Source organism: Saccopteryx bilineata, chromosome 10 (genome assembly GCF_036850765.1).
Source record: "Saccopteryx bilineata isolate mSacBil1 chromosome 10, mSacBil1_pri_phased_curated, whole genome shotgun sequence".
Classification (NCBI taxonomy): domain Eukaryota; kingdom Metazoa; phylum Chordata; class Mammalia; order Chiroptera; family Emballonuridae; genus Saccopteryx; species Saccopteryx bilineata.
The window spans coordinates 18,234,965-18,249,919 of record NC_089499.1 but is presented as its reverse complement, the minus strand read 5'-3'; the positions used below and the strand labels follow the sequence as shown (position 1 = coordinate 18,249,919).

At 43.7% G+C, this 14,955-nt stretch overlaps 1 protein-coding gene across 2 annotated transcripts in view; it reads left to right on the top strand.

The window, feature by feature from the left end:
- CNOT10 (CCR4-NOT transcription complex subunit 10) overlaps positions 1 to 14,955 on the top strand; it is a 66,151-nt gene that overhangs the window by 17,745 nt on the left and 33,451 nt on the right. For both annotated transcript variants that reach the window (XM_066245152.1, XM_066245151.1), the window contains exons 5-9: positions 69 to 211; positions 4,763 to 4,849; positions 5,749 to 5,832; positions 8,077 to 8,194; positions 13,649 to 13,798. In XM_066245152.1, coding sequence (XP_066101249.1) covers positions 69 to 211; positions 4,763 to 4,849; positions 5,749 to 5,832; positions 8,077 to 8,194; positions 13,649 to 13,798 — 582 coding nt within the window. The remainder of the gene's footprint in view (positions 1 to 68; positions 212 to 4,762; positions 4,850 to 5,748; positions 5,833 to 8,076; positions 8,195 to 13,648; positions 13,799 to 14,955) is intronic.

Below are 14,955 nucleotides of genomic sequence, written 5' to 3'. Positions count from 1 at the left end.
ATAGCCTGAGATGTTTGCTTCACTTTGGATTATAACTTTTCCTTTCCTGTTTTATTTCCCTCCCACAGAAGAAAAGTTTGCCCAAGCAGTATGTTTTTTACTTGTAGACCTATATATATTAACTTACCAGGCTGAGAAAGCTTTGCATCTTCTTGCTGTCCTGGAAAAAATGATTTCACAGGGTAACAATAACAAAAATGGAAAGAATGAGGTAAGTGTTCTGACTGAAATTTAAATAATACATGTAGTTATTAAATATTACTTTAACAGCTTTATTGAAATGCAATTCACTGTACAGCATGGTGACTATAGTTAATAATACTGTATTGCATATTTGAAAGTTGCTTAGAGAGTGGATCTAAAAATCCTCATCACAAGAAAAAAAAATTATGTAACTATGTATGGTAATAGATGTTAACTTGGCTTACTCATTTTGCAATATAGACAAATATAAAGTTATGTTGTACACCTAAAATTAATATAATGTTATATGTCAACTATACCTCAGTTTAAACTTTTTTTTTTTTTTTTTTTTTTTTGTATTTTTCTGAAGCTGGAAACGGGGAGACACAGTCAGACAGACTCCCACATGCACCTGACCGGGATCCACCCGGCACACCCACCAGGGGGCGATGCTCTGCCCCTCTGGGGTGTCACTCTGTTGTGACCAGAGCCACTCTAGCGCCTGGGGCAGAGGCCAAGGAGCCATCCCCAGCGCCTGGGCCATCTTTGCTCCAATGGAGCCTCGCTGCAGGAGGGGAAGAGAGAGTCAGAGAGGAAGGAGAGGGGGAGGGGTGGAGAAGCAGATGGGTGCTTCTCCTATGTGCCCTGGCCGGAAATCGAACCCGGGACTTCTGCCCGCCAGGCCGACACTCTACCACTGAGCCAACCAGCCAGGGCCACATTTTTTGTTTTTTGTGACAGAGAGAGAGATAGAGAGGGACAGATAAGGACAGACAGACAGGAAGGGAGAGAGATGAGAAATATCAATTCTTTGTTGTGGCACCTTAGTTATTCATTGATTGCTTTCTCATATGTGCCTTGACTGGGGGGCTACAGCAGATTGAGTGACCCCTTGCTCAAGCCAGCAACCTTGGGCTGAAGCTGGCATGCCTTGCTCAAACTAGAAAAGCCCACGTTCAAGCTGGCAACCTCGGGGTCTCAAACCTGGGTACTCCGTGACCCAGTCTGATGCTCTATCCACTGTGCCACCGCCTGGTCAGGCTAAACATTTTTTTAAATAAAAAATAATAATCAAAGGAATTATACCAACCTACCCTGAGGAGACTCACAAACTAGATAGAGACAAATGGATTAAACTTTTGATTAATGACAGGAAACGGAGGGAGGAAACATAATACAGATACACAAAATTTACTATTTTAAAGTGTACAATTCAGCCTGACCTGTGGTGGTGTAGTAGATAAAGCGTTGACCTGGAACGCTGAGGTCACTGGTTCGAAACCCAGGGCTTGCCTGGTCAAGGCATATATAGGAAGCAACTACTACAATTTGATATTTCCCGCTTCTCCCTCTCCCCCCATCTAAAAACCAATTTTAAAAAGTTTACAATTCAGTGCTTTTTAGTGTGCTCACTACAACCATCGCCACCATCTATATTCCGACACATGGTCATCACCCACAAGGAAACCCTGTGGTTGTTGAGAGTCATCCCTTTCTCCCTCTCCCCTCAGCCCCTGGCACCCACTGATCTACTCTGTATCTGTGGAGTTGCCTGTGTGGACATTTCATATGAATGGAATCACAATATGTGGCCTTTTCTGATTAGCCTCTTTCACTTAACATAGTATTTTCAAACTTTACCATGTTATGGCATAAAGTTCATTCCTTTTTTCATATATTTCATTCCTTTTTTATAGCTGAGTGATATTCTATTACATGGATATGCCACATTTTTTTACTCAGTAGTGGATTGTGGGCAATTATGTTATTTTGCATTTTTGGCTAATTATAAACAGTGCTGCTCTTTTATTTGTGGGGGCATACGTTTTCAATTCTTTTAAATATTTAACAGTGGAATTGCTGGATCATACGGTGACCTCTTTTTGGTTCTTATTTTTATTTTTTAAATTTTATTAAACTTACTGGTGTGACATTGATTAATAAAATTATATAGGTTTCCAGTGTACAATTATTTTTTTAAAGCAAGAGTGAGAGAGATTGAGAGAGGGACAAAGACAAAAAGAAAGGAAGTGAGAGAGATAAGAAGCATCAACTCATAGATACTCATAGATAGTTGTTCATTGATTGCTTTCTCATATGTGCTTTGACCAGGGTGGGGGCAGGAAGGCTCCAGCTGAGCCAGTGACCCCTTGCTCAAGCTAGTGACCTTTTGGGCTCAAGCCAGGTCATGTCTAGGATTCCATGCTCAAGTAGGCAACCCCACACTCAAGCCAGCCACCTCGGGGTTTCGAACCTGGGTCTTCAGTGTCCCAGACCAACGCTTTGTCTTCTTTGCCACTGCCTGGTCAGGGTCAAGTGTACAATTCTATATTAAATCTTTTTTGTTTTTGTTTTTTTAATTTAATTTTAGTATTTTTACAGAGACAGAGAGAGAGTCAGAGAGAGGGATAGATAGGGACAGACAGGAACGGAGAGAGATGAGAAGCATCAATCATCAGGGGTTTTTTTTGTTTGTTTGTTTTTTTTGTTGTGATACCGTAGTTGTTCATTGATCACTTCCTCACATGTGCCCTGACCGCGGGCCTTCAGCAGATGGAGCAACCCCTTGCTCGAGCCAGCGACCCTGGGTCCAAGCTGGTGAGCTTTTGCTCAAACCAGTTGAGCCCACGCTCAAGCTGGCGACCTCGGGGTCTCAAACCTGGGTCTGATGCTCCATCCATTGCGCCACCGCCTGGTCAAGCAAACCTATGTAATCTTATCGGTCATTGTCACCCCGTTAAATTTATATTCTAAAAAAAAAAGTTTGGTTAAATGAATAATCTTAGCATTATTCATAAACTGTAGTGAAATATTTCATTTTCATATTCAGTATTTGTAATAATTGGCAAAGTAAATTCAGTTGAGCAGACACTGCATGCTCTTGCAGAGTACTGAGGTGACAACAATGGAAACCTTGCAGTTCTTGCTTTTCAAGGAATGGAAAACACTGAGCAAATCTGTTCGGAGACTGGGAGGAAGGAAGTCAGGGAATGATCCAGAAGTTTGGATGTTTGGTTTGGGCCTTTCAAGATGTAGCAGTTCGACAAATCAGAAAAGGAAGGATAGAGCAGGCTCACCATCCTGGCAGAGAAAACAGCACAGGAGGTGTATAGAGTGGTGTGCTGAGGGAACTCCGTAATCGGACGTGGGCGGTCGGGCCTGAGGAATGAAACAGGAACAGCCGCAGATGACATTGGCAACTCGAATATGGGTCAGACTGTGAAGGATTTTGAATTCTTTACCAGGAATTTAGGGTATGGTGTTAGCAGTGTACATGCCAGAAAAGTTTTTGAGGAGAGAATGACATGACCACTTCTGGGTTTTAGGTAGATAATCTGAGTTTTGTCTGAGTAATATCCATACATTTTATTTTATTTTTGTATTTTTCCTGAGAAGTGGGGGGGGGTGGAGGGAGGCGGGGAGGAAGGCAGACAGACTCCCACATGTGCCTGACCAGGATCCACCCGGCCTGCCCACCAGGGGGCGATGCTCTGCTGCAACTGGAGCCATTCTAGCACTTGAGGCGGAGGCCATGGAGCCATCCTCTGCACCTGGTCCAACTTTTTGCTCCAATGGAGCCTTGGCTGCAGGAGGGGAAGAGAAACAGAGAGAAAGGAGAGGGAGAAGGGTGGAGAAGAAAAGCAGATGGGCACTTCTCCTGTGTGCCCTGGCCGGGAATCGAATCCTAGACTTCCACACACCGGGCTGACGCTCCACTGCTGAACCAACTGGCCAGAGCCTTATCCTTGCATTTTAAACCTAATCTATCATGCTCAACTGTGAGCTTCCCACGGCTTTTGTTTTCTGTCACCCACTCCACACTATTAAACCCGAATCTCTAGGACCAGGCCCTGGGATTCTCAATTTTGAAAAGGCTCTCTAGATCAGTGGCCCCCAACCCCTGGGCTACAGACCAGTACCGGTCTGTGGGCCATTTGGTACCGGTCCCAGAGAAACAATGAATAACTTACATTATTTCTGTTTTATTTATACTTAAGTCTGAACGATGTTTTATTTTTAAAAATTGACCCTCTGTTACATCCGTCTAAGACTCACTCTTGACGCTTGTCTCGGTCACGTGATATATTTATCCGTCCCACCCTAAAGGCCGGTCCATGAAAATATTTTCTGACATTAAACCGGTCCGTGGCCCAAAAAAGGTTGGGGACCACTGCCCTAGATGATTCACATTAGCTCACTCAGAAATCAGTGATTTAATGTATGCTCCAAAAGCTGATGCTGTTTTGGACTCAGCCCATCTGTTTGCAGGTGCAAGCATAAGTAAATTTCTTATAAAACTCAAAAAAATTTGCCTGACCAGGCGGTGGCGCAGTGGATAGAACATCGGACTGGGATGCGGAAGACCCAGGTTCAAGACCCCGAGGTCTCCAGCTTGAGCGAGGGCTCATCTGGTTTGAGCAAAAGCTCACCAGCTTGAGCCTAACGTTGCTGGCTCAAGCAAGCGGTTATTTGGTCTGCTGAAGGCCCGCGGTCAAGGCAAAAAAAAAAAAAAGATTTTATTTAAAAAACTCAAAAAAATTTTTTTAATTTTAATTAACTTTGTTTTACCGCCCTACAGATGGGTAATAACACCAACAAAGATGGATCTAATCATAAAGCTGAAAGTGGAGCTCTAATAGAAGCTGCAAAATCAAAGATACATCAGGTAGCGTCAATTTTTTTTTTTTTTTTTTTTTTTCCCTGAAGTTGGAAACGGGGAGGCAGTCAGACAGACTCCCACATGTGCCCGACCGGGATCCACCTGGCACGCCCACTAGGGGGCATTGCTCTGTTGCAACCAGAGCCATTCTAGCGCCTGAGGCAGAGGCCACAGAGCCATCCTCAGCGCCCAGGCCAACTTTGCTCCAATGAAGCCTTGGCTGCAGGAGGGGAAGAGAGAGAGAGGGAGGAGAGGGGGAGGGGTGGAGAAGCAGATGGGCACTTCTCCTGTGTGCCCTGGCCGGGAATCGAACCCGGGACTCCTGCACGCCAGGCCGATGCTCTACCTCTGAGCCAACCGGCCAGGGCGTAGGTAGCGTCAATTTTAAGAGAGGTTATACATCACCTGTACTTGTAGTTGTGCATGATAAAGAATGTGATAGATCATTGAAGGTGGTAATCTTTAAGGCATGTATGTTTATTTGGCCTTGAAGTATTATAGTTGAGAAGCACATCTAATCCCTCTGAGTATATTTAGCTTAAGATGATAATAAAATGTCATTTCTTTATTTACTCAATAGAAGATTGAGAAAAATGGGCTGGGAATGTATTAGATGATAGTTTGTAGGATATTAAAATTCATTGTTAATTAACCATGTGCAGATAAGATTTTGGCTTGGCACTTAAGTGTAAATTTTATTCTACCGTGTTTTTCATTTTTTTTAGAGTGTATTCCCAGACGACAATGAAAATAGATTAAGATAATTTTAAACTTACTTTTGCAAGTAACTGGCACACTTATGTGGTAAACAGACTAGGTGTAGTTTCCTCAGCAAGAAAGTAGAACGGCTTCAGAACGTGTACATCCCCCACTGTACTTATGTGCTGGCGTTTTCCCTCCGACAGCATAAAGTCAGAGCTTACATCCAAATGAAGTCTCTGAAAGCGTGCAAAAGGGAGATCAAGTCCGTCATGAACACAGCTGGCAATGTAAGTTTCTTCTTGCTTTTTTCCCCCCCAATTTGTGGCTTTTGTGTCTTAAATTTTTCTTACTTGGACCATTTGTATTTGTCGGTTTCTTAGTCTGTTATAGTGTAATCTACTACCAGATGTAAACCTTGATGGTGAGTTGTGAGTAGTGATCAGACTGCTACTACACTTAAGGTGATACGTTTCTCACTTAAAACGATAACAAGCATTTCCCATTGGCATGTAGCTTTCAAACCCACCATTTTAAATAGCTCCCTCATCGTGCCTGACCTGTGGTGGCGCAGTGGGTAAAAGCGTTGACCTGGAACGCTGAGGTTGCTGGTTCGAAACCTCAGGCTTGCCTGGTCAAGGCACATATGGGAGTTGATGCTTCCTGCTCCTCCCTCTGTTCTTTCTATCTCTTTCCTCTCTCTGTCTCTTTCTCTCTCTAAAAAAATGAATAAATAAAATGTAAAAAATACCCTGGCCGGGTGGTGGCGCAGTGAATAGAGCGTCAGACTGGGATGCGGAAGACCCAGGTTCGAGACCTCGAGGTCGCCAGCTTGAGCGCAGGGTCATCCGGTTTGAAAAAAAAAAAATAGCTCACCAGCTTGCACCCAAGGTCAATGGCTTGAGCAAGGGCTTACTTGGTCTGCTGTAGCCCCACAGTCAAGGCACATATGAGAGGGCAGTCAATGAACAACTAAGGTGCCACAATGGAAAAACTGATGATTGACGCTTCTCATCTCTCTCCATTCCTGTCTATCCCTCTGTCTCTGTAAAAAAAAAAAAAATAATTAAAATAATAATAATAAATAATAAAAATACTCCAGCTCTCTTTAAAATAAGTAAATAAATAAATAGCTCCCTCATCGTCTGAGTGGTTTATCACAGTTCACTCAAACATTCATTATTATGAAACACTGGGATGTTTTTAGATCATACCAAAAACCTTTAGTAAAGATGAGCAGTAAAGGCTGGCCTGTGGTGCTGCGGTACATAAAGCATCAACCTGGACTGCTAAGGTCACCAGTTCAAAACCCTAGGCTTCCTGGGCAAGGCACATATGACAAGCAAAAAGCAGGAATGGCCCTGGCCGGTTGGCTCAGCAGTAGAGCGTCGGCCTAGCGTGCGGAGGACCGGGTTCGATTCCCGGCCAGGACACACAAGAGAAGCGCCCATTTGCTTCTCCACCCCTCCGCCGCACTTTCCTCTCTGTCTCTCTCTTCCCCTCCCGCAGCCAAGGCTCCATTGGAGCAAAGATGGCCCGGGCACTGGGGATGGCTCCTTGGCCGCTGCCCCAGGTGCTAGAGTGGCTCTGGTCGCAACATGGCGACGCCCAGGATGGGCAGAGCATCGCCCCCTGGTGGGCAGAGCGTCGCCCCATGGTGGGCGTGCCGGGTGGATCCCGGTCGGGCGCATGTGGGAGTCTGTCTGACTGTCTCTCCCTGTTTCCAGCTTCAGAAAAATGAAAAAAAAAAAAAAAAAAGCAGGAATGAACAGCTAAACTGTTCATTCATCAACTGTGAATTGATGCTTCTTGCTGTCTTCCTACCCCACCCCCTGTAAACATAATAAATAAAATCCTAAAGAACAAAACAAAAAAAGATTAACAAGTTGCAGCCCAAACCTTCCCCTTCCAAAGGCTCTTTGGCTTGAGAATGCCTTCAGCTTGACTAGCGCTAGAGTATTTGAGATACAGGTACTCTTTCCTTCACCCTCTTCACTGCAACCGCCTATTGAGAATTTTTAAGAACACAGTGGAGACAGAATTGTGAACAAATCTTGATGCTTTTAGGATAACTTAATTAAAAGGAAATATGGTTTGTAGTAGGAATAATCCAGGAAAATTGGCCTTAAAAGTCTCAAACAGAATTCAGATTAGCCACTGGGTCAGTACTCAAGTGATTTTTTTAGAACAATTATAGCAGGAGGCGGTGTGTGTGTGTGTGTGTGTGTGCATGCGCGCACGCGCCTAAATAGCCAGCCAGTCATTATGAAACCTTTTTTGAAATTAAAAAAATAAAAGATCCTTGCCTCAAAGGATACCATAGTCATAGGGAAGAGACAAACAGGGAAATAAATCACTGCAATGTAAAGTAATAGTTATACCAGAGTCGGGACACTTCTGGAGAAGAGGCTGTCGTTTTTTTTTACCATGATATGATTCATTTATGCCCTTGAACATGTGGCAGCACAACCATGTGATTATGATCTCATTAGACATCTAAAACAAATTATAAAGAACTTATGTTTTCTTTACAGTCTGCACCCTCTCTGTTTCTTAAAAGCAATTTTGAGTACTTAAGAGGCAATTATCGGAAAGCTGTGAAGCTATTAAATAGTTCCAATATTGCTGAGCATCCAGGATTCATGAAAACAGGTAAAAGAAAAGTGTGAAGTTTTTTATTTTCTTCCTGGCTCTTCTACCCTTGGTTGCTTGCTTTTTATTTCCCAGACTGCTCTTTAGGGTAATTTTTGCTAAGCAATGTTAAATAAAAATGTTTATTATTTCTGCTTCAGAAAATTCTTGGAATTTTAGTACTGGTTTCTCTTTTTCGAAGATCCTTACTTCTTTTATTTTTCTTTCACTCTACTTGCTCTTTCTTTCATTTTGTTTCTTAATACCAGCTTAGAAATTATGTCCAGGGCATAAGGTCCTTGGTTTTTGCTTTGTGAAGTGAGGCCTTTTAAGGAAATGAGATTTTAATGTTTTTACCTTTCTCTTTTCTCACATAAAAGCAGTAAGAGGCCCTGGCCGGTTGGCTCAGCGGTAGAGCGTCGGCCTGGTGTGTGGGGGACCCCGGTTCGATTCCCGGCCAGGGCACATAGGAGAAGCGCCCATTTGCTTCTCCACCCCCACCCTCTCCTTCCTCTCTGTCTCTCTCTTCCCCTCCCGCAGCCAAGGCTCCATTGGAGCAAAGATGGCCTGGGCGCTGGGGATGGCTCCTTGGCCTCTGCCCCAGGCGCTAGAGTGGCTCTGGTCGTGGCAGAGCAACCCCCCCCCAGGGGCAGAGCATCGCCCCCTGGTGGGCAGAGCGTCGCCCCTGGTAGGCGTGCCGGGTGGATCCCGGTCGGGCGCATGCGGGAGTCTGTCTGACTGTCTCTCCCCGTTTCCAGCTTCAGAAAAATACAAAGAAAAAGAAAAAAAAAAGCAGTAAGAAATGTGATTTCTTTAGACATATAACTGTAACAAAAATATTTCTGTGAAGGTACTGTTATCCTTGCCTTTATTTAGAAACTTTTAATGAATATGACTGGTGGTGATTCAGGGGATAGAGCATCAATCTGGGATACTTAGGTTGTCCCAGGTTTGAAACCCCAAGGTCGCCAGCTTGAGCGCAGGGTTGCCAACTTGGGCCCACGGTCTATGGCTTGAGCAAGGGGTCACTGGCTCGGCTGGAACCCCCCCAGTCAAGGCACATATGAAAAAGCAATCAGTAAACAACTAAAATGCCACAGCTACAATTTGATGTCTCATCTCTCTCCCTTCCTCTCTCTCTCTCTCTCTCTCAAAATAAAACTAAAATTAAAAAGGAAATTTTTTTTAATCTTTTTTTTTTTTTTTTTTCATTTTTCAGAAGCTGGAAACGGGGAGGCAGTCAGACAGACTCCCACATGCGCCCGACCGGGATCGACCCGGCATGCCCACCAGGGGGCGATGCTCTGCCCATCTGGGGCGTTGCTCTGTTGCATCCAGAGCCATTCTAGCGCCTGAGGCAGAGGCCACAGAGCCATCCTCAGTGCCCGGGCCATCTTTGCTCCAATGGAGCCTCGGCTGCGGGAGGGGAAGAGAGAGACAGAGAGGAAGGAGAGGGGGAAGGGTGGAGAAGCAAATGGGCGCTTCTCCTGTGTGCCCTGGCCGGGAATCGAACCCAGGACTCCCGCACGCCAGCCAACGCTCTACCGCTGAGCCAACCGGCCAGGGCCAAAAAGGAAATTAATGAATTGCTTGATATTAATGGTAAAATGAAAGGTAAAAATTTGTTGCTATCAATTAAGTTTATATCATTGCTATTTTATGGGGAGGAAGGAGGAAAATCAATTTATATAAGAATGGGGTTAAACTGCTGAAAATGTTTTGTGCCAAGTTTGAAATGCAAAAGATGAATCCTTTTTTTGATTTAATTCTATGCCATATACGTGCAGAGAACATACACGCAGGCTAAATACTTCCCCCTTCCCCCCTTTCCTCCTTCAGTTCAGTGGAGTCAGAGAGGATGGAGAAAGGCAGTTTGTCCCATTGTAATTCTCTTGGATATTCATATTGTCATTTGTTCTGAGTACCCATTTCTAATTTTGCTAAATCTTAATTTTTTTTTTTTTTTCTCTGAAGCTGGAAACAGGGAGAGACAGTCAGACAGACTCCCGCATGCGCCCAACCGGGATCCACCCGGCACGCCCACCATGGGGCGAGGCTCTGCCCACCAGGGGGCGATGCTCTGCCCATCCTGGGCGTCGCCATGTTGCGACCAGAGCCACTCTAGCGCCTGAGGCATAGGCCACAGAGCTATCCCCAGCGCCCGGGCCATCTCTGCTCCAATGGAGTCTCGGCTGCGGGAGGGGAATAGAGAGACAGAGAGGAAAGCGCGGCGGAGGGGTGGAGAAGCAAATGGGCGCTTCTCCTGTGTGCCCTGGCCGGGAATCGAACCCGGGTCCTCCGCACGCTAGGCCGACGCTCTACCGCTGAGCCAACCGGCCAGGGCCTAAATCTTAATTTTTGATGTTTTTATTTTCATGGCTTCCCCTCAGGGGCCCATTAACACCGAATCACTGAAATGATCTCTCAGACTAAACAGATGATGTGCTTTGGAAAATTTTGGTTTAGGATTGTCTTGACACAGATTTCAGAATCGATATGGGCAATCTCTAAGGTGGTGTTGGGAGCAGGGCATGTGGTTGACAAGTCGACAGTTACCATAACTTAATAGGAAATATTTTTATATAATAGTTCTATATTTAGATATTTTAGATGTTTTTTCATAATTTTAATTTTTAAATCTTTAACTTGCTTCCCCTATATAACCTTTAGTTTTTGTTGCTGATAAAATATGCTTATTAGAGAAAATTTGGGAATAAGATTTTTTAAAAATTGTTTACAAGCCTGACCTGTGATGGCACAGTGGATAAAGTCTTGACCTGGAATGCTGAGGTCTCCTGCTCAAAACTGGGCTTGCCTGCTCAAGGCACATACAACAAGGAGCTACTACATGTTGATGCTTCATGCATCTCCCCCCTCCCTTCTCTTTCTCTTCTCTCTCTTCTCTCTCAAAAACAATTTTTAAAAATCTTAAAAAAAAAAAAAAGTTCACAATACCACTATCCAGAAGCCACTTCCTTTAAGGATTTTATTGTATTTCCTACTATCTTTTCTCCTAAGCCAGTTTTCCTCTTTTTTAAATAGAAGCATTGCTTAATTTTTTTTTTTAATCTTTTTTTTCTTTATTCATTTTTAAAGAGGAGAGAGAGAGGGAGAGAGAGAGAGAGAGAAGGCGGGAGGAGCTGGAAGCATCAACTCCCATATGTGCCTTGACCAGGCAAGCCCAGGGTTTTGAACCGGCGACCTCAGCATTTCCAGGTCGATGCATTATCCACTGCGCCACCACAGGTCAGGCCATTGCTTAATTTTAAAATACTTTAAAAGCCGTCCTGGCCTTGTAACTCAGTTTCTTAAGAGCATCATCCCAATACACGAGGGTTGTGGGTTTGAACCCCAGTCAGGGCACATGTAAGAATCAACCAATGAATGCATAAATAAGTGGAACAACAAATTGTTTTTTCTTCCTCTCCACCTCTTCTTCTTTCTCTAAAATCAATAAATTTAAATAAATAAATAAGCATAAATATTTCAAAAGCCAACCTTTAGTTTTTAGTATCAAGCATTGACTATCCTGATTATTAATTTGTCAATCTAGTCAGGTATTTTATGTCATTGAGGAAAAGATGGACTATCAGCAAATTGTTTTAGCATGTTTGGGAAGCCACTTAGAAAAGGGAAACTAAAGCTTGGATTGTTTCCATGACACCAAAATAAAATCTAGGAAAATGAAGGATTAAAATGTGAAAATAAACTCATAAAAGCTTTGATTAAACTTTATCCAAAATCCAAGAATCATAGCACTTAGAAAAGATTACTAAATTTGACTACATAAAAATATAAAACATTGTATGATTAAAACCGTAAACACACATACACTAGACCAGGGTTCGAAAACCTATGGCTCGTGAGCCAGATGTGGCTCTTTTGATGGCTGTATCTGGCTTGCAGACAAATCTTTAATAAAAAAAAAAATGTTAAAAATATAAAACAGCCTGACCTGTGATGGCGCAGTGGATAAAGCGTCTACCTGGAAATGCAGAGGTTGCCGGTTCAAAACCCTGGGCTTGCCCGGTCAAGGCACATATGGGAGTTGATGCTTCCAGCTCCTCCCCCCCCTTCTCTCTCTCTGTCTCTCTTCTCTCTCTCTCTGTCTCTCCCTCTCCTCTCTAAAATGAATAAATAAATAAATAATTAAAAATATATATATAAAATATTCTCATGTATTACAATCCATTTCCTATAGCTCATGTTCACGGTTGCGAATGGCTGGAGCCAATCACAGCTGTCCTCCGGGACAACACCAAATTTTTATTGGATAATGTGTAACGTACACTGGTCGTTGTATGGCTCTCACAGAGTTACATTTTTTTTTCATTTTATTTATTATTATTATTATTATTATTTTTTGTATTTTTCTGAAGTTGGAAACAGGGAGGCAGTCAGACAGACTCCGCATGCGCCCAACTGGGATCCACCCGGCATGCCCACCAGGGGGTGATGCTCTGCCCATCTGGGGCGTTGCTCTGTTGCAACCAGAGCCATTCCAGCGCTTGAGGCAGAGGCCACAGAGCCATCCTCAGAGCCCGGGCCAACTTTGCTCCAATGGAGCCTTGGCTTTGGGAGGGGAAGAGAGAGACAGAGAGGAAGGAGAGGGGGAGGAGTGGAGAAGCAGATGGGCGCTTCTCCTGTGTGCCCTGGCCGGGAATCGAACCCTGGACTCCTGCACGCCAGGCCGATGCTCTACCACTGAGCGAACCGGCCAGGGTCGGAGTTACATTTTAAAATATGTGGCGTTCATGACGCTCTCAGCCAAAAAGGTTCCTGACCCCTGCACTAGACCAAGTCACCAGACAGATGACAAACTGTCAATGGGGATAACAGTTGATATAGGTGTCACAGAAGGTTTCTATAGCAGATAACCAATAGAAAAACATCCGTAATCAAATAAACAAATGGGTAAGAAAAACCAGGAAGAGGCAATGTTCAGAACAAGAAATACAAATGTCCAACTAACATGAAAAGATAGATGCTCGATCATGGTGATATTTAAAGTGTAAACTAAAAGATTTATAGTTTGACAGGTAAAAGCAGGATTTTATATATTCTGTGTATTTTTGCTATTCTTCATGTTATATGTTTTGAGTGTTTCTGTGTACACTTTATTCTTTCTAGTTTCTACATCGTATTTTATGCGGGTGCTTAATTTAGTAATATTTTTTTTTGCAATTTTTTTTATCTGTTGCCTACAGTTATTAAAAATTAAATCAGAAAAACCTAAACAGGCTAATTAAATCATTGTGCAAGGTTGGTTTATCGCCATTAAAAAAAGAGATTTTAAAAGGAACGGAAGTTTAAAAAATTTTACGATGTCTTCTAAATTTCACATGCCTTGTAAACTATTCAGTAGGGCCTATGTAGATTTATGCATAGAATTAATTCATGTTCGATAAGCCCAATTCTTGTATGAGGTACATCAACAGTAAAATTCGTGGACAAATTTAGTTGTGTTTTTCTCAGGTGAATGCTTACGATGTATGTTCTGGAATAATCTTGGTTGCATCCATTTTGCCATGAGCAAGCACAATTTGGGGATCTTCTACTTTAAAAAAGCTCTACAGGAGAATGACAATGTGTGTGCACAGCTCAGTGCAGGGAGCACTGATCCAGGTAAGCCCTTTGCTGGGGGACACTTTCTATTTTAATACTTGATGACAGTATGGTTTTAAAGAGCAAGCATCGGCCCTGGCCAGTTGGCTCAGTGGTAGAGCATCGGCCCAGCATGTGGATATCCCAGTTTGATTCCTAGTCAGGGCACACAGTAGAAGTGACCATCTGCTTCTTCACCCCAACCCCTCCTCTTGTCTCTCTCTCTCTCTCTCTTTCTCTCTCTCTCTTTCTCTCTCTCAGTCTCTTCTCCTCCCGCAGCCATGGCTCAATTGGTTCTATCAGGTTGGCCCTGGGCACTAAGGATGGCTCCCAGGCCTTGCGTCAGATGCTAAAAATAGCTTGGTTGCCAAGCAGTGGAGCAACAGCCCAGCTGGGCAGAGCATTGCCCTGTAGGGGGCTTGCTGGGTGGGTCCTGGTCGGGACACATGTGGGAGTCTGTCTCTCTGCCTCCCTGCCTCTCACGTATAAAAAAAGAAAGAAAGAGGAAGCATTTGACTTGACCTGTGGTGGTGCAGTGGATAAAGGATTGACCTGGAACACTGAGGTCGCCTGTTCAAAACCCTGGGCTTGCCCATTCAAGGCACACATGACAAGCAATTAATGAACAACTAAAGTGAAGCAAATATGAGTTGATTCTTCTTGCCACCCCCTTCCTGCCATATAAAATCTAAAAAAAAAAAAAAAGAGATAGAGAAAGAGTAAGCATCTGGTCAGAATGCCTGTGATATGCATCTGCAGTTACCACTGATCCTGCCCAACAAGTTTGTGGGGAGTATTAGTAAGTATTGCTGTTTTGAATAGCAAGGAGTTAAGAGTAACTATCAAAGACTTTTTAAAAAATTATCGGGGGTTTTTTGTTTTTTGTTTTTTATTTATTTTTTATTTTGGCAGAGTCAGAGAGAGGGACAGATAGGGACAGACAGGAAGGGAGAGAGATGAGAAACATCAATTCTTCGTTGCAGTTCCTTAGTTGTTCATTGATTATTTTCTCATATGTGCCTTGACCACCGGGACTATAGCAGACTGAATGACCCCTTGCTCGAGCCAGTGACCTTGGGCTCAAGCTGGTGAGCCTTGCTCAAACCAGATGAGCCCGCACTCAAGCTGGCGACCTCGGGGTCTCGAACCTGGGTCCTTCCGTATCCCAGTTCGACGAT